The following is a 27,542-nucleotide window of genomic DNA, read 5'->3' as shown; positions in this document are numbered from 1 at the left end:
TTTTTATTTGCCTATCTCACCTTGTTTTCTCCCAATAATGCCAATTAGACAGTTACATTTTTAAGGTACAGGGAACCAGGCAGAGGGCCTTCTCAGTGGTGGCTCCGCCCTGTGGAACACCCTCCCACCAGATGTCAAGGAGATAAGCAACCTGATTTTTAAAAGACATCTGAAGGCAGCCCTGTATCGGGAATTTTTTTTAATGTTTGATGTTTTTATATATACTGTAAGTCGCCCAGCGTGGCTGCTGCATATTACAGTCAGATGGGTGGGATATAAATAATAAAATTATTATTATTATTATTATTATTATTATTATTATTATTATTATTATTCATTTTGCTTTCAAAACACCTCCATAGCAGGGCATAAGTTATTAATCCATAGCTTGCTTGTCCTCACAAATTCCTCGGAGTCACCACACTGCCATGTTCTCGGCCAAAGAGTCAATTGACACAATGTCCAACCAACTCCTTTCCCCAATGACACTTATTCTTTGTGAAATACTCACAATGCAAATGCAATACAAATACTGGCAGAGCGGGGATTTGAAACAGTGGCCTTGGTGACATCTGCACCATACATTTAAAGCACATTTAAAACATGCCGCTTCTCCCAGAGAATCTTGGGAACTATGGATTCCCACCCCCAACCTAAAGAGCCGCAATCCCCAGAGCCCTCAACAAACCAGAATTCTCTGGGTGAAGCCATGGGCTTTAGATTTGCACCAAAAGTGCCTTGGATGTGATCCTCACCCAAATCCAAACTAAATGCAACCTTCAGAAAACACAGAATGTGCTGGATTTATGCAAGAACTCACACAAAACAGCCAAGCGGATGCTTAAGTATTTATTAATATCTGAAAATCGAGATGGCACTCTATATTATTTGATTTCAAAGTGCTTTATTTGGTAGCTATGAAATAAGAGGTGAAGCGTCCTGATGATTCGTTGCTCTGAAGTTTGGAAGATTCCAGAAGGAAGGGTTGTGGAGCCTTAGCTGGTCACACGGGGTAACTGGCCACACGTGCCACGCCACACAGATTGACGCCTCTTCGCATCCGCATGTAGCCGTTCTCACCCCAGTAAGGCCCCCAGCTATGGAAGCAAGAGAGAGAAGGAGGGGGTCTCTCTAAAATGCTTCAAGAGGAAATGACAGGAGAGTCGGGTGAATCAAAGTGGAGTCAGACTCTGGGTGCATGGATCTGTCAGTTTCAGTCCTCTTAGTTCCACATTTTTCCAATCTTAAATCTAGTTTGCATTTTTTTAAAAAAACACCCCAAAAACTCAGAAGCATGTTGTCCTGTGAATTTTCCTCAATGAACACATTTTTGCAGAGCAACGTCTCCTAATATAATGCATTTCTGTTATTTTCAGTAATATGCATTTTGATGTTCTATACTTCACCCATCTCTTGGCGGGGGAACAGCAGTGTAAAATCCGAATATGGGCAAATTTCAAAGGATGGGTGTGGTATTGTTTCAGAAAGTGCAAAATGGGTCAGTTTGCCTTCAAATGCAAACTGAATCCAATTTCTTGCACCATAACAGTTTAGGGTTATCCAGTGAATAAAATGTTGGTGGATTTGAGGTTGGGGGGTATAATTGGACCAAAGTGGATCTATGCAGATGGCATAGGTTATTTTGGGTTATATTCAAGGACAGGTGACCCTTTAATTCATAATTAAAAGTCCATGGCATTGCAGTGACCCATGTGTTGCATTATGGGGGACCTATAAGGGGCACCTGAGGCTGAGGGCAGGCTTAGTTCCCACCACAGAAATATCACCAGTGCATCCTTTAATTTTGTTTCTTATCGCTGTTCAATATTATCTGTCCAAATGAGGACACCCAAGCCCCTGCTTGTATTATCCAGACCTGATGCCTGGCAACAGATCTGCAGGGCACTGAGAAGTGGGATCTTGTCCTGTGGCCACTGAAAGTCTGGGGAGGCAACAGGAGCACAAAAAAGGATTACCGTTACCAGGAGCCAGGTAAGGCTGAGTGATATATTGATATATCGTCCAAACCCAATTTGAAGTCCATATTGTGATACCAGTTTCATAGTTTTAGATCTGGTAATATATCACGAATCATGAGGTGTGTGTGCTATGCAAAAATCATGATGCTGGAGAAACCGTGAAGACACTCAGTGCCTCTCCAGCGCTCCATCCTGATTTCAGACATTGTCATATATCAGTATATCACAATGTTTAGCTGTTGAAAGCCCAGGCCAGGTACGCTGAAGGTCAGAGGATGAGGCTGCCTTCTCTGTCTCCTGGGCTCCCCACGTTACCTGTTCTTTATGATCCAATAAGGAATTCCATTCTGAACGCCATAGCCAACTGCCAGCACCGCATGGTTCAGGTTGGTCCCGCAGGGGTAGTCAAAGATTCCTGGATGAAGAAGGAGTTGGGGAAGGGGGAGGGAGACGAGGTGAGAATGAAAGAGAAGATGGGGAGGACATTCCTGGGTTGTCTCTGGGGAAGGCAACTCACATTCTGGGCACTATCCAGCATTGGTCCCATTGAATGAAGGGACACAACCAACTTCAGCCTATTTATTTCCATTTGGTCTGCTCTGAGTAGGGCTTAGTTGCAGGTTGCTCCCTGAGCCACTGCCCTTCCACACTTCCTTCAAGGAAAAGCTGAGGGATTTGGCAGCAAATTTAGGATTCCCTCTCTGAGTAAATGAGCTGGCCTGCTCTCCAACGCCATCCTCTCAGGCACATTGCAGCAGCGACTCAAGTGCTGCTGGGACACTGCCAAGCCCACCCAAGAGTGCCAGAGCTCGCCAAGCTGAGAGGGCAAACGCAGCGACCAGCAGGTGTTGCCTCCCACGCGACATCTGCAATGAGGCTAGTGGCTGCAGTCCTTGCCTTGCCCTGGGCACTGGCAACACATGCTGTGCCGCTGCGGGCATCTGCTTCACCACTGTGAGAAGAGGATGCTGGACTTATATGGGCCTGATCCAGCAGGCTCTTCTTATATTCTCATGCTCGACTGCTGTGCGTTGAGCGTCACCCAGAGACGGGGCTCATTCTTGCAAGAGTGTTGCAGCCCCTTACCTGAACCATAAAGGTTGAAGTAGGAAGCATCCACCGCAACAGTAACTGGCACATTGAAGGCCACAGCTTCTTCCAGGGCCCTCTCATCATCTTGAGGGAGATCGACCCACCCTCGGATCCTGACCGCTCGGTCTGAGCTTTGAAATTTACAGTTTCCATCCTGCAAAGTAATAGGAAATTTTCTTTCTCCAAACCTTTATTGGGCATTAAAGATATAGACTATCTTAAAACATCCATATACTAAAAAACGGAAATATATACAAAGAAACAGCCATATAACATCTATAGTAACAGAAATAATGGTAACCAATATTTTGGTTTTCTGTATATGGGAGGGCAGAAACAATTCTTTTTTTATGAAACCAACAATTATTTTTTGGTTTATTGATTTCTTACATACCACCCAGATCTCAGGGTGGTTCACAGAATGACACAGTATTTCCATTTAATAACAGTACAATGCATGGCACATTTAAATGTGACGCAGATGCAGACGAGGTCCCGATGAAGCTTTCTTATTCTTATTCTTCATCCCAATAAACTGCACCATCATGGGTCATTGGTGGGGGAAACAAATCTGTTCAAATGGGACTCCCGCCTCTTTGGTTACTATAATGGTTTTTAATGTTTGGTACCAATAATGAAATTACTGGTATTGAAATAAGAATAAGAATAATAGTAGTAGTAGTAAAAATAATAACCATTCTTTGGGATGTGGTAAAACCACCACCAGGCACTGCAGTGGCAAGCAATTGACAGGTGTGAGCCAAAATTTGCCACCTGACTATCACTAAATGTTTCTTTCTCTCCTTCCCATTGTCCAGAGGAATTCAAAGTCTTATGGACTAAATATTGAGGGAGAAAAGAAATAGATATTTTGATGAATAATTATAAGGGCAAAACCACACTGGAGCTGGTGTCTCTCACAGACAAAGGTGAGAAGTTCAGGGCTTGTTTTCTTCAGTCCAAACTTGCCAAAACTCCCTTGTGGCCCCTCTCAGGTGGGCGCCGTGACCATCATAAGAGAACAAGGGAGATGTTCATGGTGAGTTCCGGCTGCAAACACTTCCCATTTGGCCTCGGGTGGTAAAATGAAATGGGAGGCCCCTGTGCGTATGCCCCATGGTTGCAAAATGGCATGTCATGCTCGAATGCTACCTGTCCTGTGTAGGGGTAGACGCGTTCTGAGTTCATCCCGTTGTTCTGCAGGACGTACTGGAAGGCCCGATTCGGCCACCCTCCATTGCAGCCATAGTTCCCCTGTGGCCAAGCACAGTCCACAAGGTTTTGTTCACTCAGCATGATCAGCCTGCGAGTCTGAAGGCAAAGGAGACTTTCCAGGGCTCCGACGGCAGCAAACGCCCAGCACGAGCCACAGCTGCCCTGCGGAAGGGGGAAAACAGTTTGATTTGGTGCTCAGAGGTGGGTCAGGGTCTGCGCCACACTCTCTGCAGCAGACTCACCTCGGGCAATTTGCTCCTCCTCTATACTCCCAGGCCTTCGGCTAAGAAAGTGGGGAAATGAATGAAGCTGGGGCAGGAATCTGACAGATGCTGGGACTCCCCATTTAACTCAGCAGCTGAGCAGATTAGTGGGGTAAGGGAGTTGAAAAAATCACATCTGGCAACCACTGTCCCCCTTGGGGTTTGGATAATTTCACATCTGGCAACCAATGAGCCCTTTTGGTTTCAGATAGTACATGGGTAGATGAGTCTACAAAGCCCAAGACACAAATTTCTACAGCCCTCTAGTGACTATGGAGGTTCATTTATCGGAAGAAATGTATTTAGCGTTGATTTTGACCAAACTTAAGCCTCCTTTGCAAGGGGGTTGGACTATGTTATGTACTGAAGTTCTCACCCTGGGCCAGCAGGGGGATACTGTAGATAGTTTTCACTCAGGTCCACGTCAGTTATTTTAGGCGGGAAACCCTGGGTTGTTGTTGCTACAATGTTGACAGCCGGCTGCCTATAAAAGCAGGCCGGCTGAGCTGTTTGCTGTTCAGTTTCTGTTCCAGCTTACAAAATAAAGAGCTGCTTTGGAGAAATCGCTGTGTCGTCTGCCATGCCTACCCACTATTCAACAGACTAGACCAGTGGCAGCGAACCTATGGCATGTGTGGCAGAGTGGGCACCCAGAGCCCTCTCTGACGGCGCCATAGCCCCAGCAGGGCCGTTGCTGGGGGTGGGCAAAGGGACAGCCTCTCCCCCGCCATGCCAACGCGGGCAGGAAACTCTCCCTTGAGTGCACCCCACCCGCAGTAGTAGCATCGGGGAGAGCTGTCTGCTGGCCAACCAGTTCCCCCCACCCCACGCCGCAATTTAAAACAGACAGGGCGCTGGGTAAGGAAGCATGGAGACAGTGGGTTGTGATGGTGTGGGTTTGGGTTTTTATTTTTTATTTTGGCGGGGAGCGCCAGCTCAGCTAGCCATCGAGTAACAGAAGGGTCTGTCTCTTACCCTTGAGGGCAAACAGGGGGCTCAGGCTGTGCTGCTGTTTCCAAGATGTGGGGCGGGGGGGGGCAGCCCACCCTGCGATGCCAGCGAGGGGGACGCTCCGCGGGGCCACCTCGGGATGCTTCTGCCTGGCTTTGGCATCAGCCTGGTTTCCCTGCCTCCCCCCCCCCCCCGGCTGCGGGGAGTGGAGTCTTGTATTGCTGTTCCATCCAATGCTACTCACATGCTGTAAGCAATAAAAGTTGTGGCCTAATTCTGCCCATTAACCTCACAGCAGGACGCGGCGAAGCCCAAGGAGCCGCAGTTCTCCTTCCTGCCCACCCAAACCCCAACCCAAGAGAGCCACGCCAGCTTCCCTGGTGAAGGGGCCGCTCGCTCGCCAGACGCGGGTTCCCCAAGTCCCCCGCTTAGTCCTCTCTCTGCCTGTCTGTCTGTCTGTTTCCACTCTGCTTCTCTCTTGTTCTCTGATGCCCCAGAGAGAAGCACCGAAGGGGCCGCAGAGAGAGAGAACCAGACAGACTTCTACACACGCACAAGGAAAGTATCCCGAGAGCGCTCTGCCTAAGAGCCTGCTTCACAACACACACAAGTGCTGCAGCTGCTGGGTTGCCAGTCACAAAAAAGAACAAAATATAATAGTAGTAATAATAATAATAATACCCCGCCCATCTGGCTGGGTTTATTTATTTATATTTATTTGTATGTATGTGTGCATGCAGATAATCATTATTAAAAGGTAAAGGTAAAGGTACCCCTGCCCGTACGGGCCAGTCTTGACAGACTCTGGGGTTGTGCGCCCATCTCACTTAAGAGGCCGGGAGCCAGCGCTGTCCGCAGACACTTCCGGGTCACGTGGCCAGCGTGACAAAGCTGCATCTGGCGAGCCAGCGCAGCACACGGAAATGCCATTTACCTTCCCGCTAGTAAGCGGTCCCTATTTATCTACTTGCACTCAGAGGTGCTTTCGAACTGCTAGGTTGGCAGGCGCTGGGACCGAGCGATGGGAGCGCACCCCGCCGTGGGGGTTCGAACCGCCAACCTTTTGATCGGCAAGCCCTAGGCGCTGAGGCTTTTACCCACAGCGCCACCTGTGTCCCAATCATTATTATCCCATATTAAATTGCCGTGTTGGCACTTTGCAATAAATAAGTGGGTTTTGGGTTGCAGTTTGGGCACTCGGTCTCTAAAAGATTCGCCGCCACTGGACTAGACCCTCCGGGTCCCTTTTGATTCAGATGTGGGGGGGGGGGACCTTCTGACATCGCTACCCCCACCTGAGGGATTCTCATCATTGCAGCACACCTTGAGTCCCTGGCCTGGTCCTTCAAGCCTTCCCTCCCACGCAGCCTTCTTCTCACCTGATCCTTCACCGGGGTGACACAACCTGTGTTGCGCCAGTCCACGAATTCAGGGAGCGCCAGAGTGCCAGATTTTTCGTGCATGGTTGTGCCGCCCCCCTGCTGCCTGGGCAGGTCAGGGCGGAGCCCATTCAGCTTCTCCTTAAATTCTTCTTTTGTCTGGGGAGCAGAGGAGAGTCGTCCATGTCAATCTCACCAGAAGTAGCTGTGCACCCCCCCCCCCCCCGGTAAACCAGGCTTCGCAGGAGCAGGGAGGTCCCTTTCCAGTTTGCTTCAGGTGGTGAAATGGGCTGGGCTGCCCCAACCTCCCAGGCTGCCTGTTGCAACTCCAGAGTCAACAACCAGTTTAGACATCCTAAAAATAATCCGTGAATATTCACTAGGAACTGCAAGGGGGACGCAGAGATCTAAACAGGGACTATTATATGCAGCACAGAATCTCCTAGTTATGTGTTTTCATCTAGCTTAAGCCTAGACAGCCCTAGTAGTATGTAACGTGTGCTTTATTTTTCTGTTTTGTGTTCTAGTTTTCAATTTGTCATGGCCTTTGGCTAGCATAACAATAAAGCTATTTATTTATTTTAATAATAATAATAATAATCATCATCATCATCACTAGTGGAGTCTTACCCAAACCTGGAAACGTACATGATTTTCATTGTAATTGCTGTTAATGTCTTATGTTATAAAATACAAATTTGGTTTAAGGGTGCTTTTCATGTTATTTGTCCCAGGCTCCAAAATACCTAGTTTTGGACCTCAGCGTAGGAGCTACAAGAGGAGGACTGAGCAGAATTATAAACTCGTCTATTGGGCTGAGAGAGGATTGACGAGCCGCAAAATCCATGATACAAGCCAGACTCCGAGTTTGCTTACCAAATCGCTGAACTGGTTCAACGCCATCTGAAAGGTGTGTTTCCCCTGGGCAGCTTCACGGTTGTGCTCTTCGATGGTATGGAGATTGTCCTCCCAGACGGTTCTCCGGAAGTCTTCTGCATTCCTCTGCAGGGAAGCCTCTTGGTTAAGAACGAACGGACAGAGCCCAAGATCATTCTTGCCTCAAAAAATTAGAAGGCCTTGAGGCCAAAAGAGCTCAGCTCATACTCTCTGACGTTTTCTCAATGAAAATAGGCACATCCTATTCCGTACCCTCCAACGTTTCTCTGATTAAAATAAGGACGTTCTAAAGAAAAGCGGGACATTCCAGGATCAAATCAGAAGCCAGGATGGCTTCTGTAAATCCAGGACTGTCCCTGGAAAATAGGGACACTTGGAGGGTCTGCCAGTTGCAGGAAAATGGTTCCAGATCAGAATTTAGCTGCACCAGGATGCACCAATTTCTTACCAGTCGACGAGGAATGTGCGTCTTGGTGCATTGTTGCACATGCAATTTTCTTGGCGTTAGAAGGCAGAGGGATTGTTTTCATGCCCTGCCTATGTTTTTGCTGCTATTGCTGGACAAAGGCTGAATCCTTTACACACTGCCCATGCTCAGAAGCACATGGTTCAAAGTGCAAGGTTTTCTGAGACACAAGCATGGTGTTCATTCTAGTTAAGTTGGAGCAAACTCACCTCACGGTATATTTTATTATGGGTCCTCTTCCAGTCACTCCAGGCTTCATCCAGAGCTGGGTCCCTGGCCAAGGTGAACGTCTTCAGCAAGACCAGGCCGGTCAATGCCACCAAAGAGATCAGATGCATATCTGCACAGGAGACAATCTAAACCTCTAAGATAATTTCATGTATGTTTTCTCTCAAGCGAGTATTTTCTCTAAAAAATAGTTTCAAAATGCACACATCTCCCCAAATATATACACCTGCTAAACATACACATTTAGTACACATTTTTCTAAAATACATGTTAATTTCATTCCATTTTTGCATTAAGCTTTATGTGTGATGGTGGTGATGGGAGCAGAGATTGGATGGATGCTTTAGCTGAGATTCCTGCATTGCAAGGGGGTTGGACTAGATGACCCTTGGGTCCCTTCCAACACCAGTTGCTCTGTCTCAGTAATTTCACTGCTCTCAAAGGACCGCAAAATGTGTCTTCCTGGGCAACTGAAACCTAGTTGTGTTGGATCAAATGCAATTCTGCAGCCAAGTAATGTGGAAATTCATACATAAAGTCTGCATTAAAAATGTGTATACTGGAGAAAATAGTGAAATTGCTGTGCAAGAATGTGCACTAAAATGATAAATTTTCAAGAGGATTAAAAAAAATTGCAAAGTGATGTGGAGAACTGTATTCAAGACTAGGGAAATAAGTAACTGAGAGGAACTGAAATTTTCAGGTTTGATTATCCTTAGTGACTCATGAAATTTGTTAGATGAAGTTTAGGGAAATTTTTAATGTTTGATGTTTTATCATGTTTTTAACTTTCTGTTGGGAGCTGCCCAGTGTGGCTGGGGAAAATAAATAATAAATAACTATTATATTATTATTAAATGCTGTTTCTGAATATCAAACATTTGCTGAATGCAGGTAATATCCAGCATGAACATTCACAGCAATGGTGCTTTGAGGGGCGGGAAATCATTTTAATTTAAATCTCTCTGAACATGCCCTGTCTACTCTTTATAAATAATCTCCAATCTGGCTTCCAACAAACCTTACCTTTCCCTCAAGTGGAAATATTCAGAGAACAGGATCTTGGATGTCTGTCCACCCCGTCTGTCTGGGCAGAATAAGTTCCAGTCCCCTTTTTATAAAGAGTGTGCGTATCTAATTTCCTCTCCCACCTTAAGTTCCTAGAAACAATTTGTCAAAACTTAACAGAGCAATAGTGACATTTCATGGTCAAAGGAAGAGGTGTGGTACCTTCCTTCTGACCAATTTGGTGGGAAAAGCCACACATGGGCGTTCCAGATTCAGCTTTCAAAAACCTCACCTTATCACAAATTTAGGGAACCTTGTTACAGTTTCAGAAACGTAATGTCCAAAGGAAGACAGGCACAGCTTTTTCCTGTACCCACTCTTTGTATAACTTTTGTTTGGTTTCATACACACATAAAGTAATACATTCACACCCAACAACACCCCCTGCACTCACACTAATCATTGACCAGACCATAATTGAGTACAAAAATGACCTAGAGATGTAACGTTAGACTTTTTCGCCTCTTTTCATTTGACAAATGTTCTGTGACATTGGGGAGGTGGTAATTCTGTATTGATTTACTATGGATGTTTGTATGTGATGCCAATAAAAGGTTTGATGATGATGATGAGTACAAAAAATATGGAGAGGTTTTGGAATATTTATAGAGTCTTTGGAAGGGGTGTTTGGGGTGCTGGGAGAGGCAGTACCTCTAGTGGGGGACTCATCCTGCTCCTTCTAGGACAGTTTGTCCACCTTTGGTCCCCACCCTGTGCTCAGCTCTCACCTGTGGAAGCTGCCAGCAGGCGAAAGTGGCCACAATCCTGGGAACAGCTTTAGCTGGTTGGCTAAACCAGGTGAGGGGAGCCGATGCGTCTCGAAGCCTTGGTGAGTTAGGGACATCCCTGCATGTGAAGACAAAGTGGATGAGGCCAAGAGGGGGGTCCAATGGCCAAGCAGGCGGTTTCTACCTGTGCTGCAGGGGGAAGTGAGGGGCAGGTGGGGCTCATCCACCTGGGAAGGGAACCCCCTCTAGGAGAAGGACCCTAAACCTCCACTCCCAGCTTCAGGAGAAGAAAGGGCTCAGGAGAAAACCCTACACAAATCTGGAGTGGAGTCCCTAAGACGGCTGGGGTGGCACCTTGTACGCCTCCTTCCAGCAACTCCTGCTGCCAAGCAAGTGCCCAGCGTATTGTTCTGCTTTCCTTTGGTCCCCATCCGCTAGGCCAAGAGGGGGGTCTTCATTGCTGTTATCTTCACTGCTGGATTCCTAGCGTGGCAGAGCTAGTGGATCACCACTGTTTATATGCTTGTGGACACTCTCAACAAACTAAAAAAAGTTGTGTGGTGGGATTTGTCCTTGCAGAAGTTTATTGTCATTTTCACTTTTTGAAACTCTTAAATAATGGTACAGTGGTACCTTGGGCTACATATGCTTCAGGTTACAGACTCCGCTAACCCAGAAATAGTACCTCAGGTTAAGAACTTTGCTTCAGGATGAGAACAGAAATTGTGCGGCGGCAGCGTGGTAGCAGCGGGAGGCCCCATTAGCTAAAGTGGTGCTTCAGGTTATGAACAGTTTCAGGTTAAGAACGGACTTCCGGAACGAATTAAGTAGTTAACCTGAGGTACCACTGTAGTTTTAAAGTTTTATCCCTTTTTCTAAACCGTTCCGAGGTTTTTCCACAATCAGAGGGTGTGTGGGTTTCGTGAAATAATTAAATAAACCATCCTGGTTGCATTTCAGTGGTGCAACTTTATTTTATTTTGCTATATATATATATATATTATTGTATCCATAAGCAGAACATTAACATAGCAACGAGGAAAGTGCAGCAATGTGTTTGTCCTGCAGGGCTGGATGGATGAGAGCCATCGCTTCACTTCCACACCAAAAGAGCCTTGGAGCTGTGCCATTTAGCCCAGCACGTCCTTGGCAAGTTTTGTTAAAATGCACTACAAATAGAAGCCACGTATCAATAAAATTATCACACTGCATCACTTCCTTGGAAAGCTCAGCGTGATGCTTCAGCTGCTCTGATAACATTAATTCCCACACTCTTAGCTAGGGAATAAATCCTGTTCATAATTTCAAGTGACCAGCCACTTACGGTACATTTGAGCCATCATTAATAAAGGCCCAGCTATTTTTACAACTTAGATACCCCATTGTATCATAGAGTTTTTATGCTAGCCCATTTAAATGCACCCCCCTCGTTTGTATGGTCAGGGAGATCCCCAAAATCCCCTTCCAGAATAGACTTTGCTCTTGTGGTATGAACACACCAGATACAATATACCACATAATTTGGGACTTCCTCTCTTCAGCACTCTTTGGAGAGACCTACAGCCGACTCCTTTGAAGCTTAAAGTATCTATTTGCAAAGTATCTGTAATCCAATATTTTTGGAGGGATAATATTTCTGAAACTACTGAAATTGTTCAAGGATATTTTCAAAGTCAAATTTAAAACTATTTATTTTTACTTATTGGTGGCTATTGTTTTATGTATTTCATATGTCTGGATTACCAATGTTTTCTCGATTTTTAACGCTTTTGTTGTCTAAATTGTGCCAATAAAGGCTGAATGAATTAATTAATAAAGGCATCACTAATTTGTTAAGGAAAACAAGCATGTAAACCTGTATCAATTGAGGGCAGGGCAAGAGTTTGGACTTGGCAAGAGTGATGTTTAGACGTATTAGCTGAGCAACCATATCTGAGATCTATGCAAAAAAAACCCAACCCCACAGAAATCATGTGCAATTTAAACTGAACCCCATATCTTTGACCTCCTTGCTAAGAAAGCCACCGTGAAGCTGGCGAGAGCCAGGAAACCCATGTAAGCCAAGACAGAGTAAAACATGGCGAGGGAGCCTTCCCTGCATTCCACTGCCATCTCGCTGGGTAGAGAAGGAAGTTTGAGAACGGGGAGAAGTGAGCAGCCAGGCAGCCCAGAGAACAGCCTGGATGAGGCAGGACAAGGGGCTTGGGAACTGTCTCCTCTTCTGGCTGTCATGTGACCAAGACCCCTGAGAGCCGAAGCCACAAGGCAGGCTGGGAAGTGCTGGGGCTGCCCAGTCCTTGGGGCCGAGTCAAGTCATCCAGGCCTGACTGCCAACTGGGGAGTCACTCTGAGTCATGGGACTTGGCGGCCAGTTTCACTTTTGTGTTCTCTGTAAGATGTCAGTCAGAGGCAGTCACCTCGGTTCTGAGCAGTATGGAATCTCAGTCAGACTGTTTGGAAGCATGGTGTTTAGGAAGAAGTTGCTTTTTACCCAGTAAAGCTCTTCTTCTCTAAAACTCTTAATTGACGCTGCACGCCGCTGGACCTGTTTCCTGGCTTGGTGGCCGTGAAGGCAAGAACCACCAGGACAGTTCTTGCCAACACAGAAGAAACGGCAAGGGAGAAGATGGTTCCAAAAGCCGTTTGTCGGAGGCAACAGGTGAGGAAGAGGAAGGAGCCGAGGAAGCAGAGCAGGAGGGAGATGAGGTAGGTGAGTCTCGGTTGTTGGCTTTGACGACTGGCGTCTTGGTGTTTGATGAAGATCACCAGCACAGAGGTGTGAGGAGAAAGAGGGAGAAGGCAAGAGAAGCTCAAGCAAAGGCTGGATTATCTTCACAATACTAGGCTGGTTTGGGTGTTGATCGCCTGGGCACTTTGTGCAGTGAGTGGCTCCTGGAATGAGCAAAACAACTGTTTAGAGATCTGTTCCTTTTAGGGTGGCGACAGGAATGCACTCATAGCAGCAGACGGGCTTCTCATCCTTGAGTTTCCTAACTTGCCCAGGCAGGCAGCACTTAACACACCAAGAGAATGGTTGTATCTGCAAAGGAAGGCAGTTGGCCATGAGTGAAATGTTCATGGTTCTGTGTGATAGAAGCAGACGTGGAGTTAGTGTGATGGCCTGGGACTCAGGCTCGGACTCAGAGCCAGAGGAATCTCGGTCTGCACCAGATCCTTTGCCTCAGGCGGTGTCTGAACCTAGTTTGATTCTGAAGAGCCCCAGTCTGCACAGGTTCCCCTGCAACAAGCACCAGCTGGGCCGAGTCAGGGGCCTGATCCTGCTCTGGCTCCAGATGCAGGGATGACCTCGTTGCCTTCAGCTGGGCCATCACTTCCAGCTGCGCCACTACCAGTTGGGTCAGGGGAGGCTGAGGCGGCCCCTGGGTCTGGTAACCCACCACCGCCTCCCGGGCTGCAGAGACGGAGGTCTGAGAGAAGGAGAGACCTGGGTACTTGCAGGAGGAGTGCTTGCCTTCGGGCGAGACAGGGAGGTGAGTCACCGGGGGATCAGGACCGGCCATTACCCGACAGAGATAAAAGGCTGCTGGACCCCGCCCCAGGTTGCAGGAGCAACATTGCTGTTTGCCAGAACCTGCCTGTGATCCTGTGCCTGGCCTTGCCTGGTTTCCTGCCTCGTGTCCTGCCTTGGCCCTGTCGGACTGACTCCTCACGGAACCCTTGGATTTGGGACTTGAAATATACTCAGAGTCGATAGCGGATTTCATGCTCTTTATTCAGCTCATAGTGGTGAGGAGGGAATGAATGTCCCCTCAAAGTATCTGCTTTATATACATTATTTACACAATGGGCTGCACGTGATTGGCTAATTCCGGAATTCTCCTGTAGGCCAATCAGGTTGTGGATTCACTTCTATCTGGAGCTGGATTGGGTGGCTCCTGCCAACCAATCATACTGCTGCATTGTTCTAGGACCAATCAGACTGCTGCATTCTGAATCCTATTGTCCTAGGACCAATCAGACTGCTGCATTTTGGATCCTATTGTTCTAGGACCAATCAGACTGCTGCAGTTTGAATCCTATTCAACTCAGTACATAACAGGACTGGACCTGGACCTGTTACTCAGGTTACCCCCAGGCCCAGCACAGTTAGGCCAGTGTGACCAGTTCCCCCACACCGGGTTCTGAGCTGAGAGGGCACCTTCCCACCTCCTTCTCAAAGCCTGTAAATGCTGGCTTCAGAAAATAGGTGTGGGGGCTTGGACAGGGTTCTGGAGTTCTCCCTCCTCCTTCCCAAAGCCTAGTTGGGTTAATGGATGGTGGTTGGTTATAGTGAGCAGAGGACTTCCTTGCTGCAGCAGCTCCAGTGGCTACCGCTCTGTTTCCACCCAGTTTGGTCCCCACCTGGTTAGCCCATACAATGACTTCTGGGCCCATCTCAAAATCTGCTCCTGCAGCAGCCCCAGGGTCCATCCACCCCACGTTCCTCTACGCCATAGATTTGTTCGAGAAGATGGCCCAGTTGATGATATCGAACCCGGCAGACTCCATCCCATGTTCCCCAAAGGAGATTTCATCCCCAGTGCTGTTGTTGAAGCGGATGTTCCTCAAAGAAGAATGGATCTGGGATGAAACATTGTTGGTAGGGGTGGGTTGGCAAGGGGCCATGGATTGGATCGAAACATTCCAGCTAATGGGAGTTCCATTTCCCACATAATCATTTCTAGCTCCATCCATGAACTAATAGCATCCTCCATTCTCCACATGACACATAACGGCATCAGGCCCTGGAGAACCCCAATGTTTGCAGATGTAGAAAACAAAGTTTAGAGATCTAGCAGCTAAAACCCAGTCTTGGTGATACAGAAATGCACAATCTCTCTCTAGCTCAGTGTTTCTCAACCTGTGGGTCCCCAGATGTTGTTGGACTACAACTCCCATCATTCTGAGCCAGCATGACCAGTGGTCAGGGATGATGGGAGTTGTAGTCCAACAACATCTGGGGACCCACAGGTTGAGAACCGCTGCTCTAGCTCCATCCATGAACTAATAGCATCCTCTGTTCTCCAAGTGGCACCATCAGGCCCAGGAGAACCCCAACGTTTGCAGATGTAAACAATACAGTTTAGAAAACATCTTGTGAGGGGCAGGACCACGACAATCCAATAAGCAATGTTCACACTAACTTTGTGGTCAGTTGACTTGGATTTCTGAAACTCTGCTGGGAGAAAATCAGGAGCAAGCGGGAATAGAATGCTTCCTGCCATGGTTCCAGGTTCAGAAGAAATGCCCCCTTTCCATCTTCTGTGTTTTTGTGTTTCGATGCAGATGTGTACAGGGCATGCAACGCCTGTGCCACAGAAGAGACCGCATTGTAGATGCTGTAGCTGTGGCCGGTCATGCTCATATCAAACACAAAGGCTGGCAGGTCCTTCAGCTTCTCCTCTCCTGTGCAACGTCCCTGGCCATCTGGTGAAGCGTGGCCTGGTTTCAGAACCTCATAGTCAAACACAACTTCCCACCAGTCACTGAGAAAAACATCACTGTGGGGTCAGTATGGATCTAAAGCCAGGAAACATGGCCAGAAGATTGTTGAAGGGACAAACAGCAACTTTGATAGTCCTGGCCTGTCCCCTCATCCAGGCTGGTCTCTGTGCTGCCTGGCTGCTCACTTCTCCCCGTTCCCAAACTGGGAGCTTCCTTCTCTACCCAGCGAGATTGTAGTGGAATGCAGTGAAGGCTCCCTTGCCATGTTTTACTCTGTCTTGGCTTACATGGGTTTCCTGGCCCTCGCCAGCTTCACGGTGGCCTTCCTAGCTAGGAAGCTCCCTGATAGTTTTAATGAAGCCAAGTTTATCACCTTCAGCATGCTGGTCTTTTGCAGCGTTTGGGTCTCCTTCGTCCCAACCTACCTGAGCACCAAAGGGAAGTTCATGGTGGCTGTGGAGGTCTTCTCCATCTTGGCCTCTGGTACTGGTCTCCTGGCTTGCTTCTTTCTCCCAAAATGCTACATTATTCTTCTGAGACCCGATCTCAACAGCAGAGAACATCTAATGAGGAAAAAATAATTAGGAAATTTAACACATTGAAGTTTAACACATTGAAGTTATCCAATAAACAAACCACAAGGAAGGTAGCCACATCATCCTGTTCTTAATGTTCACTCTCCTTGGGAGATACCTGCAAGAAAAGTAGGACGGATCTTCATCAGGGTGGGAGGCTGGGAGAAGAGGGGGGCGCCCAGGTGAGAGCTGGGGGAGTCTGCTTTTCTATGGGCGGATAAATGATAAGATATGCACTATATAAATGTGACAAAGGGTCTTTTAGTTACCCTTTTTCTATTCTTTCCCCTCTTTTTCTTTTCTATACAATTGTGTTTTGCATTTTTTTTATAAATGAGCTTGAATTTTATTGTTTAATGTGTAAAAAAACCCACCTTTCATAAAATTGTTATAGCAAACATGGGCAGCGGCGTAGCGTGGGTTATCAGCACCCGGGGCAAGGCAAGTAATTTGCGCCCCCTAACCCGGGGCAAGGCAAGTAATTTGCGCCCCCTAACCCGGGGCAAGGCAAGTACAGTAATTTACTCTCCCAAGCAGCAGCAGCGAGGCTTCTCTTTCCCCCGCGCTCTCCTGGAGCTGCCTCTTTTCTTTCCTTTTTCCCCTTTCTCCAAGGCTTTTCGCTTTCTCTCCTAAGTTGATTCCTCCTCCACACCGCGGCGTTTCCTGGCTGCTACCCCCCTCCCCCCTCTCTCCTCCTCGCTCTGCTTGCCTTTCCCTGCCCTGCCTGAGGGCGCCCTGAGGAGACTCCGCTCTCCTTTTTGACCAGGCGAGGTGGAAAAAAGGGGGGAAAGTCTCTTCCCACCCCCTCGCCAGACTCCCTGCTCGGCTCGGCTCACTACCCAGGCGGCCAGTGGAGAGAGTCTTGAGCCGCTTAATTCCCAGCAAGGAATTAGCAGGCTCGCTCCACCTCCTCCTCCTCCCGACTTTGCTGCTGCTGCTGCTGCGCGGCTTTTTTCCTCTACCGACGGCACGCTGTGCCTTGGAGAGGTTCCCGCTTCCTCGAGGGGGGCCGGCCAAACGCGCCCCCCAAAATGTTGCGCCCGGTGCGGCCGGCACCCCTGGCACCCCCCACGCTACGCCACTGAACATGGGCAATGCCCTTCCATATTTTCAGACAGAAACTCCTCCTGGAAAGTGAACCTGAGACCTTCTGCATGCAAAGTGGGCACTCAGATATTGAACTATGGACCTTTCCATTAGAAAGCAAAGTTGTGATTCTAGTCCCTTTGATTTGAATGAATCGTTCTGATAGGCTTGCCAGGAGAGTGGTCCATCCAGGCTGGTATGGCCTATAGCGAATTTCCATGGTTCCAGAAAACATGTTTATCATTTCTTCCTAAGATGGTGCAAAAAGAACTTACAGCATGAATTATCTTCTCTTCCCTGAAATTATCGCAATAACAGTCATTCCTGTTGAACCTCTGGAGACTTACAACCATCGAGTCAATAATAAAGCAAAATACAGGACAAAACCGTCTTGTGATAATAAGAAAAATGATCATGTTGAGCTACTCCATTTTATGCCTGACTATTGATCTCTCTGACCTAAACCCCCAGCTGAAATTGGTAGTTTTCAAATCAGGTTCTGCAAAGGTGCAATTGTTGTTTCAAGGGGAATATAATATCTCTCTGAGCTGCAGATGATTCGGTTGCTGCTCTTGTCCTGGCTCCTGCCTCAAGTCAGCTGCTTGAGGAAGAGGACACAGACACGATCCATGAAGCCCTTTCGACTCTACGAAAACTTCCATAGGGAGGGAGATCTCATTGTGGGTGGGAATTTACCCCTGTTCAGGGCTGTGGTCAAAGACCCATCCTTTAAAGAGTATTCCAGAGAACATCCTGATTTAAAGTAAGTATTCAGACAGGTAGGGCTCTGAGTTGGAAACTGGGTTGCTTTCCCTGCCCCCGCCCCCGCCCCCAACTGAAATGCTGTTCATCTTTCTTGTGCAATCTGGGGGCGTCCTATGCTAGGGCAGGAGTGGGGTGGGATCTGCTGTGGAGGTTGAAAGGAGTAAAATATCTCTACAGCAATTTGCTGTATAGTCTCCCTCTCAATGTCACCATTTCATTTAGTAAGAAATCACTGCTTTGCATCCAGTTGCTTCCTTATTGTTCAACATCACTGTTAATTTTGTGAGATTCAAATGTTTCTCTCTCTTCCCAGTTAAACCCATTTCCATGATTTTCTGGGGTTCCAATATATTATTATTATTATTATTATTATTATTATTATTATTATTATTATTATTATTATTATATTTATACCCTGCCCAACTAGTTGGGATGCCCCAGCCACTCTGGGCGGCTTCCAACATACAGTGGTACCTCTGGATGCGAACGGAATCCATTCCAGAGCCCCATTCGCATCCAGAAGCGAACGCAACCCGCGTCTGCGCGGGTCGTGATTTGCCACTTCTGCGCATGCACACGACGTCATTTTGACCATCTGCGCATGCGCGAGCGGCAAAACCCGGAAGTAACGCGCTCTGTCACTTCCAGGTCACTGTAGCGCGCAACCCGCAAATACTTATCCCGAAGCTACTTCAACTCGAAGTATGACTGTATATCAAAACATAACATCAAACATTGAAAACTTCCTGATACAGGGCTCAACTTTTCTATCGTTCCACCCATAACCATTTTACTTGCATCGCAGGCTTGTCCCCAAAAACTACCAGTACATCCTGGCCTTGCAGTTTGCTATCAAAGAGATCAACGAGGACCGGACTCTCCTCCCCAATGTCACTCTGGGTTCCCGTATCTACACAGAATGCAATTTTGCAAGCAAGACCGCGGAGGCCACGCTGTCTCTGCTCTCCACGCAGAGACAAATGGTGCCAAACTACAAGTGCGACAGTCGGGACCAGCTGCTGTCCGTCATTGGGAGCCTAGACGCCACGACTTCAAGACAGATGTCATCCATCCTGGGCTCCTTCAAGATCCCGCAGGTGAGGAGAGCCACTTGCAGAAGCTATAAAGATACAAAAACCCATTCTCTGTAAACTGCTTCTGTTATAATGCCTGGATAGCTCAGCTGTTTAGAGCGTGGTGCTGGGAACGCCAAGGTTGCAGGTTTGATGCCTGCATGGGGCAGCTGCATATTCCTGCATTGCAGGGGGTGGACTGGATGATCCTCAGGGGTCCCTTCCAACTCCACGATTCAATGACTGTGATGGTTAGTGATCAGTTTGGTCTTCAAGCGCCTCATTAAGCTGTTGACAATGAATCGTGATCAGATATGGTACAATTGATCCTAATGCCCACTTACCCATTCCCTCTTATCCCATTTTTAATCCATTTTTATCCCTTAGTTTCTTTCTCCAGCCCAATGAATGTCCTGATTATAATCCCATTGCATATTACCGGTGGTATTATTCCACCTCTCTCTGTGAGGGAAGAGTTCTTTTTAGAAAAACAATGAAGAACTCCTGCCCCAAAATTTACTCTCCCCCCATCAATTTATTGTGCAGAACCAAAGGCCTTTACAAGGCTTTCCTCTGAAATCACACAACATACCCTATACAAGTTTACAGCATAGAAAGTTTACAGCATAAAATTTTAAAATTAGAGAGCATTAATATATCTTGAACAGAGCTTTTAGCTGCCAGAGCAAATTTGGCTACAGTTGACAAAATTTACTCACCTGTTGCAGTTTCCTAAACTACCATGTTGACCCAGATAATAGTTTCATTCAAACTTTAGACACATGAAGGAGGGGGAAATGACAGAGTGAAAAATATTGAAGCATTATATTCAATAAAATATATATGGGGGGGGGGTATAATTGCATTATGCAAAGTCCAGGGAATCCAGAGTCCTGCATTCTCAAAAGGACAACTTTCAGTCGGTGCTGAAAGTGAATTTTGGGAGACAGGCTGAACTTTAAGGATGGCATTTTGCTCAGGCTTCATTGGAAACTGCAAGTAACTCCTTGAAAGCCCTGTTTTTATGATGAACTTTTTATAGATCTTCCGTGGATGACTTAAAAAAATATTACAGCCAAATGAAATTGTGGGGAGCATTTGAGATAAAAGCAGCAGAAATGACAAAATAATTGCAATAGGGATGCTTGTAATGTTTAATGTTTTTATATATGTTGGAAGCTGCCCAGTCAGATGGGCGGGGAAGAAGAAGAAGAAGAAGAAGAAGAAGAAGAAGAAGAAGAAGAAGAAGAAGAAGAAGAAGAAGAAGGAGAAAGAGGAGGAGGAGGAGGAGAAGAAGAAACTTTTTGTAATAGATAAAGATTGAATGCAGTAGAAAATGTTTGAGTAAAGACACTGTGGAGGTGCTGCTTCTGGTGAAAATGTTCAAAAAATGTAATAAAAATTTGTGTGTGTATAGTTTGGATGGAGGACGGGGTGGCAGGAACTGAGGGGCCCAGAAGGCACCACGGAACGTTCACATTATGTCTCAAAGGTCACTTTCAAAGCACAGTTCTTGCTCTTTTCAGCTGGGCTATGGCTCCTTTAACTCTGACAAGGAAGATGAAACGGTATCCTCGTCTTTTTGCCGCATTGACCCCAACCAAGTCCTCCAGTACAGGGGTTTAGTCCAGTTACTCCTGTACTTCCACTGGAATTGGATTGGACTCCTTGCTCCGGAGGAGAGCAGTGGTGAAAACTTCATCCAGACTCTGACACCCCTCCTCACCCAGAACGATATCTGTGTGGCGTTTGCCAGAAGGGTCATTCCAGAAACGGTGGCTTTTCTGCAGCATGGAAAAATATGGATGAAACACGTTTCAGATCTTTTCAAGAGCGACGTTCAGGTGGTGATTGTCTTTTTGGACTCCAACACCTTGCGGAACCTATTGGGTCCCATGTACGTCATGAAAAAGCTCAACAAGATCTCAGCTAGGAAAGTTTGGGTCCTGACAGCCCAGTGGGATTTTGTCACTGAGGGGTCCCAGAAGCAATGGAAGGGGCTGAAATCTTTCCATGGGGCCCTTTCCTTCCAAATCCACTCAAAGGAAGTGCCAGGATTTGCCCAGTTTCTCTCAGAGTTAGATCCACACCAGCCACAGGCAGATGCCTTCCTCTGTCGCTGGTGGAGAGTTGTGTTTGACTGTGAGTTTCTGGGATCAGGCCTCCTACCTTCACGGAGCAAGAGAAAATGCACAGGAGAGGAAAAACTAGAGGACCTGCCGGCCTTTGTGTTCTCAGTGACCATGACTGGCCACAGTTACAGCATCTACAACGCCGTTCATTCTGTGGCCCACGCATTGCATGACACCATGCGCTCAACCAACCGTGCAGTGATGGGAGGTGTCAACCGTCTTCCAAAACTCCAGCCATGGCAGGTAATGTCCTCGCGCTGCCTAGTTTGGTGACTTGATTGGAGCAGCAAGAATGTTGCAGAAGCTGCAACAGAGATGGGGAACCACAGGTCTAGGGCTGCATGTGACCCATCTGGGTTCTCTTTCTGATCCTCAGAACTCCTCAGTAGGGCTGGAGAAGATTTAGTTTTCAACTTTGGGATATATATATCACAATGTCTGAAATAAGGATGGAGCTGCTTTTAAACTTTGTGATATATCACCAGCTAAGCATTGCGATATATTGATATAGACTGTCCTCCTTAATAGTCACCCAGCTTTAAGGTGACAGGGAGAGAGTTGCAGGAAAGGACCATATTGGCACATGTGCCCTGCGCTGTGTTTCTTGCTTTCCTTCCCCACAAGGACAAAATATGGCTGCTTCTGATCTTCATCTGGTTTTGCCCTCTCCTCGTCCCCCACCCACCCATGCGCACCCTAATTTTGGAAAAGGCAGGCTGGGGCTGCCATGCAGGGCCCTGCAGAGCAGCGGAGCTGCTTGGGTTCCCATCAACGTATGCGCTCCCACTTACATGAGCACCAAAAATGGTGCCGGAATGGGGAAATCCCAACTTACTGTAACAGAACCTCTATGCAAGGGAGTTCTACCAGGGAACTGCAGAAATAATGTGGCTGGTTGAGGGAGCAGTGGACTCAAAAAGGTCAGAAACCAGTGGATCCAAGGGAGCCAGACCAACAACCCCCCCTCCCCGTTTTCTGAGTGTCTCTTCCATTTCAGATTCTTGCCGCTTTGAGGAAGACTCGGTTTAACAACAGCGCTGGGGACGAAGTCTCCTTTTCTGAACATGGCAGGAGACCAGCTGGCTTTGATATCCTGAACTGGGCCTTCTTCCCCAATGACTCTTGTGCTGTTGTGGAAGTTGGAGGTCTGGATCCTCAGGCTCCGCCAGGCGAGGACTTCAGCATCAACCCAGACACCATTGTGTGGGATTCCCAGGTGGGGCAAAATGAGGGCATAAGGCCAAGGCCAGCACAAGAGTTGGCTCCCATCTCTCCGCAGCCATCACTACCTGCCCTTTCTTTCATGGTGGGATCAGTGGGCCCCACATATGCACACTGCATTGTGGGGGTGCTGTTCCCCAGACCAGATCAAACCACAGTCTCATTTAGTCTTGAAATGTGGACTACATTTGACAAAACTTGATCTGAGTCTTCATTTTTGCAACATTTAAAGAAACTGCAAAGTTCGGAAATGGATCTGGCACTCCCAAGCTGGTTGTCTCTCTCCATCAATAGGGAATCTCCCGTCACCTCTTCCAAGTCCTGTTAATTTTTGGGGTTTCTTAAAATCTATTTAATCAAAGCAAAGTGGTCTTGGTACACAATGTCCCCCTAAATGATTCATTTATTCTGTGAGCCTCAGTTTTTGTAGTTCCCTATGACCTGCAGAGGTATGGAAGAGATTTGGACCACTCAAGTAGATAAATCCCTCCAAGTCCTTTTTCACTGCAAGACAAGCATTGACCTTGTGCAGCAAAACTCAGCAATTTCGCTCTTCCCTTTCAGAAGATCCCCTTTGCCAGGTGTGTGAGGAGGTGTCCTCCGGGGCAGAGCAGAAGAGTCCCAGAGGAGAAGCCGGTTTGCTGCTATGAATGCATTTCTTGCCCAGAAGGGACCTTTTCTAACCAGACAGGTTTGTCAAATCTAGAAACCCCTATTGAGGTGCAGAAGTTGTTAGGAGAAGCGTGGCTTGTGGAGAGAGAGAGAAATCCTGGATGAGGAGAAGTGGAAAAATCCCCTGCAACTTGGATTTGGGTCTATGATTTTACCTCTTCACAAAGATGTCGTGAATTTTGGGCAAAAGATTCCTACATTGCAGAGGTTCGACTAGATGGCTCTTGGGGTCCCTTCCAACTCTAAAGTATGACTCTAGGATTCATCAGAATAGTTATCAATAGTTTAATAAGTTCTAAACCATTGCTAATTATGAGAAACTGTTCCATATTTTCATAGCCTCTGTTTTAATAAACATATACATTTTAAAAGCGTGTTAAAATGGGGTGGGTGGGTATTGGGCTGTTCTTGTTTTTATTTTGATTATGTCTTTTGTGTTTTTATATTGTGATTTTATCCTGTGAAGCGCCCTAGGACCTGCGGGGATAGGGTGGTATGCAAATTATTATTATTATTATTATTATTATTATTATTATTATTAGTGAAGGTGATGATGAGCCCAGATTAAGCACTTCACATCAAGACATGTTTCCGTAGCTGTGGTTAAAGACTCAGCTAATTGGGGTTTTAATCTGACCCTGTGATCCAAAACAGAATTGTCTAACCCCCCCCCCCCAAGTGTGTCAGGGATCGTGCTGAGGAGGGCTGCACTAAGGAGAAATGGTGGGAGCCTCCCCCCTCAGCTCCTGATCAGGATCCTGAATCTTCCCAGGAGCAGGGAAGTAGTATAGATGTGGAACAGCGGTTTGCAGAGGGACATAGTTCAGAAGGCAGAAGCTGGGAAATACTGAGTGGGGAACAGCTACTAGAAGAAGCACTGGGAGAGAGAGAGTTAACAGATTCGCTGTCTCTGGAAAGCATCCATCCGCGCAGCCCAAGGTCAAGAAGAGCTGAAAAGGAGGCAGCACAGAAAGCACAGTGGTTACGAGATCAGGTTACAAGACGCGGGAGTGACTAGGGAGGAAGTGGGTGGGATTCTTAACTGGGAGCACCTCCATCCCTAGGAAATGGATTCTTTGTTCTCTCGCTGTGATCATTAAAGTTTCTAACTGGTAAGAAGACTCCTTTTCCTTTGTTCTGCTTATCTACTGCCAAAGAGGGGAGGAAGCCAATTCCCTGATGCCTGACAGAGCGGCAACCACAGTCAAAAACACAAATGGCACATGTGATATATTTCAATAGTGTTTCCTTATGCCAGATGCCACTCAGTGTACCAGCTGCCCTGAAGACCAATGCCCAAACAAGGACAGTGACCAGTGCCTCCTGAAGAAGATCAACTTCCTTCCATACCAAGAGACTGGGGGTCTTCTTTTAGCTTCCCTTGCCCTCTTCCTCTCTCTGATCACACTTCTCATGCTGGCAACCTTCATCAAACAACGGGACACACCAATCGTCAAAGCCAACAACCGCAACCTCACCTACGTCCTCCTCGTCTCCCTCCTGCTCTGCTTCCTCTGCTCCTTCCTCTTCATCGGTCGACCCAGAAGGGTCACTTGTCTTCTCCGACAAACTACTTTTGGCATCGTCTTCTCTGTTGCCATTTCTTCCGTCCTGGCAAAGACCATCACGGTGGTCCTGGCTTTCATGGCCACCAAGCCGGGAAACATGGCAAGAAAACTGTTGGCGAGACAACCAGCAAATTCTATTGTTCTGATCTGCCCCCTCATCCAAACTGCTATTTGTGTTGTTTGGCTGGCAACCTCTCCCCCATTTCCAAACCTGGACTTCCATTCCATAGCTGGAGAGATTGTAGTGGAATGTAATGAAGGTTCAACCACCATGTTTTATAATGTCCTGAGTTTCCTGGGTTTCCTGGCCCTCGTCAGCTTCACGGTGGCCTTCCTAGCTAGGAAGCTCCCTGATAGTTTTAATGAAGCCAAGTTTATCACCTTCAGCATGTTGGTCTTTTGCAGCGTTTGGGTCTCCTTTGTCCCAACCTACCTGAGCACCAAAGGGAAGATCATGGTGGCTGTGGAGATCTTCTCCATCTTGGCCTCTGGTGCTGGTCTTCTGGCTTGCATCTTTCTCCCCAAATGCTACATCATTCTTCTGAAGCCCAACCTCAACAGCAGAGAGCATCTAATGAGGAAAACGGGAATCTAACCCACTTCAATCTTCCCTGCCAGTTAAATTTTCACAAAATTGTAGGATTTAAAACTTATAGCAGTCAAGTACAACATTCATACAGTGGACATGTTAGGGGATGTTTTGTCTCACTCAGGAGAAGAGTTCCTGTTTCCTCCTGAGCTGGGACAGACTTGAAGAGGGTGCGGTCTGTTGTACTAGCATAGAGGAGCCCACGGCCTCCATGTTTGGATGAGTGTGTGTTCTCCATTGTGTATGTTGCTGTGTGTTTGGAGAAGTGACTCCTTAGTCGCCGTCACTTGGGACTAACTTCTTTATGGAATAGTTCTAGTTGTTATGTAACCTAAGCCTGCCTTCAGGGATATGTCTGTGAACCTGAATGAATCTGTGAATAAACTACTTTTATATTAAGTTTAATCAGATTCTCATGTCTATTCTTTTTAAGAGGGAGTAGAAGGGATCTCACCAGGAATCTTAAGTAGTGAAGCTCCGACAAGCCAGCAACAAGCTATCCGCTGTGTAATTTAAAAGGGGGGATGTCTGGACCTCTGCTAGAATATGGAACTTGCTAGCACAAGTTAGGAAGGATATGATTAAATAATATATCCTCTCCTGCCTCCCTAATCATCCCCACAAAAATGAATCACAGTTTCCTAGTTATCAATACAAACTCTCCTGTCAAATTCTGCTGTTGGCAATGAGAGCAGGTTTGGTTACTTTCCAAAAAGTCTAAGCAATTCTCTGTATTTCCCCCGAATATCCTTTTTCTCTCAATCAATAAAAACTGTGAAAAACCAGAGAGAATTGTGCCATTCTATTCCAGTGTTGAAGTTGCTGTGTCTTCTCCCTTCCTCGGAGGTGGGCCATCTGGCATGGACGCTTTGGGGGTTGGGCTGAATGACTCTAGAGGGGCCTTCCAACCCTACAATTCTATGGTTGGCTCTCTCCCCACCATCGCTTCTTCCCCTGGGCAGTGGGGGATGCCCGTCTCTGAAAACCTAGCTGTGTCCCCTTCTCCAGAGGAATAATATATTCTGCTCCAGTGCTAGGTCCCACAGAGAAAGACTGGAGGTTGCCAGACCAGAGAGTGTTCCCAGTGAGACAGTTGCTGCAAGCGAGGTTGGGAGCCAGCAGAGGCCTTTTATCCCTCTGGGTCCAGACTAAGTCCTCCAGGCTCTACCCCTGTGGGAAGGGACTTCAGAGTCTTACAAGGGTCAACCCTGTGACCTGAAGATGCTCCTCCATCCCAGAGCCTCCCTTCTGGGGCAATTCCAGGCTGGTGATGGGTAGTGGGAGGCACCTGGTTCTTCAAACTCAAGAGAAGGTGCCTGTGAAGGTCCAGGCCTTGGCCATATAGGCCCTGCGGGGGGCTGGGAAGTTCTTCCGTTTCTGAAAGGTGGCTTGAGTTGCCTCTAGAGCGGCCCTTTTAAGGACAGCTTGCAGGAACAGTAAGTTAAAAAGTTCAGGGGAGCACATTTCTACCTGATGGAATGCTGGGTACCAAAAATGATTATAACTGTGCAGTGTATTATTTGCATGTGTGTGTTGGGTCAACTTAGCCCTATCGATTTGGATGCTGTCAGTGGGTTCTTGTTATTATCTTGTTCGGCTGTGTGTGTATGAAAGAGGAGCCACCCCAGGGTGAAGGCGTCCTGTTATTTGTCCCCGTGTCAGTTTCAGTCTGTTGGTTAGTTTTTGTAAAGTAAAGGTAAAGGTACCCCTGCCCGTACGGGCCAGTCTTGCCAGACTCTAGGGTTGTGCGCCCATCTCACTCAAGAGGCCGGGGGCCAGCGCTGTCCGGAGACACTTCCAGGTCACGTGGCCAGCGTGACAAAGCTGCATCTGGCGAGCCAGAGCCACACACGGAAACGCCGTTTACCTTCCTGCCAGTAAGCGGTCCCTATTTATCTACTTGCACCCGGGGGTGCTTTCGAACTGCTAGGTTGGCAGGCGCTGGGACCGAGCAACAGGAGCGCACCCCGCTGCAGGGATTCGAACCGCCGACCATGCGATCGGCAAGTCCTAGGCGCTGAGGTTTTACCCACAGCGCCAGCCGCGTCCCTTTAGTTTTTGTAGTACAGCTGTTATCCATACAGTTTGGTACCAGTGGTCCATGTTCATTCCAGACAGATCCCTCTAGTTTCCAGTAGGATTATAACTTT

At 47.3% G+C, this 27,542-nt stretch overlaps 3 protein-coding genes across 3 annotated transcripts; 2 read left to right on the top strand and 1 right to left on the bottom strand.

Moving 5' to 3' along the window:
- Positions 1-834: 834 nt before the first annotated feature.
- LOC114588655 (cathepsin S-like) lies at positions 835-8,580 on the bottom strand. The gene is made up of 7 exons (XM_077921827.1): positions 8,452-8,580; positions 7,756-7,881; positions 6,880-7,038; positions 4,224-4,448; positions 3,066-3,225; positions 2,295-2,394; positions 835-1,097 (listed from the first exon to the last, which is right to left on the bottom strand). Exons 1-7 carry the CDS (start codon positions 8,578-8,580, stop codon positions 1,004-1,006), a joined length of 993 nt encoding a protein of 330 aa, XP_077777953.1. The 3' UTR covers positions 835-1,003.
- Positions 8,581-20,548: 11,968 nt separating this feature from the next.
- LOC144326094 (extracellular calcium-sensing receptor-like) lies at positions 20,549-23,213 on the top strand. The gene is made up of 3 exons (XM_077922019.1): positions 20,549-21,585; positions 22,340-22,558; positions 23,145-23,213. Exons 1-3 carry the CDS (start codon positions 20,692-20,694, stop codon positions 23,211-23,213), a joined length of 1,182 nt encoding a protein of 393 aa, XP_077778145.1. The 5' UTR covers positions 20,549-20,691.
- Positions 23,214-24,304: 1,091 nt separating this feature from the next.
- LOC144326092 (vomeronasal type-2 receptor 26-like) lies at positions 24,305-25,908 on the top strand. Its single transcript, XM_077922014.1, has one exon. The coding sequence runs from the start codon at positions 24,487-24,489 to the stop codon at positions 25,396-25,398; it is 912 nt and encodes a 303-aa protein (XP_077778140.1). The 5' UTR covers positions 24,305-24,486; the 3' UTR covers positions 25,399-25,908.
- The last annotated feature ends 1,634 nt before the right edge of the window (positions 25,909-27,542 follow it).

The sequence above is a fragment of the Podarcis muralis genome, chromosome 18 (genome assembly GCF_964188315.1).
Source record: "Podarcis muralis chromosome 18, rPodMur119.hap1.1, whole genome shotgun sequence".
NCBI classification, from domain to species: Eukaryota; Metazoa; Chordata; class Lepidosauria; order Squamata; family Lacertidae; genus Podarcis; species Podarcis muralis.
The sequence above is the reverse complement of the archived record's forward strand: the minus strand, read 5'-3'. Positions and strand labels throughout refer to the sequence as shown.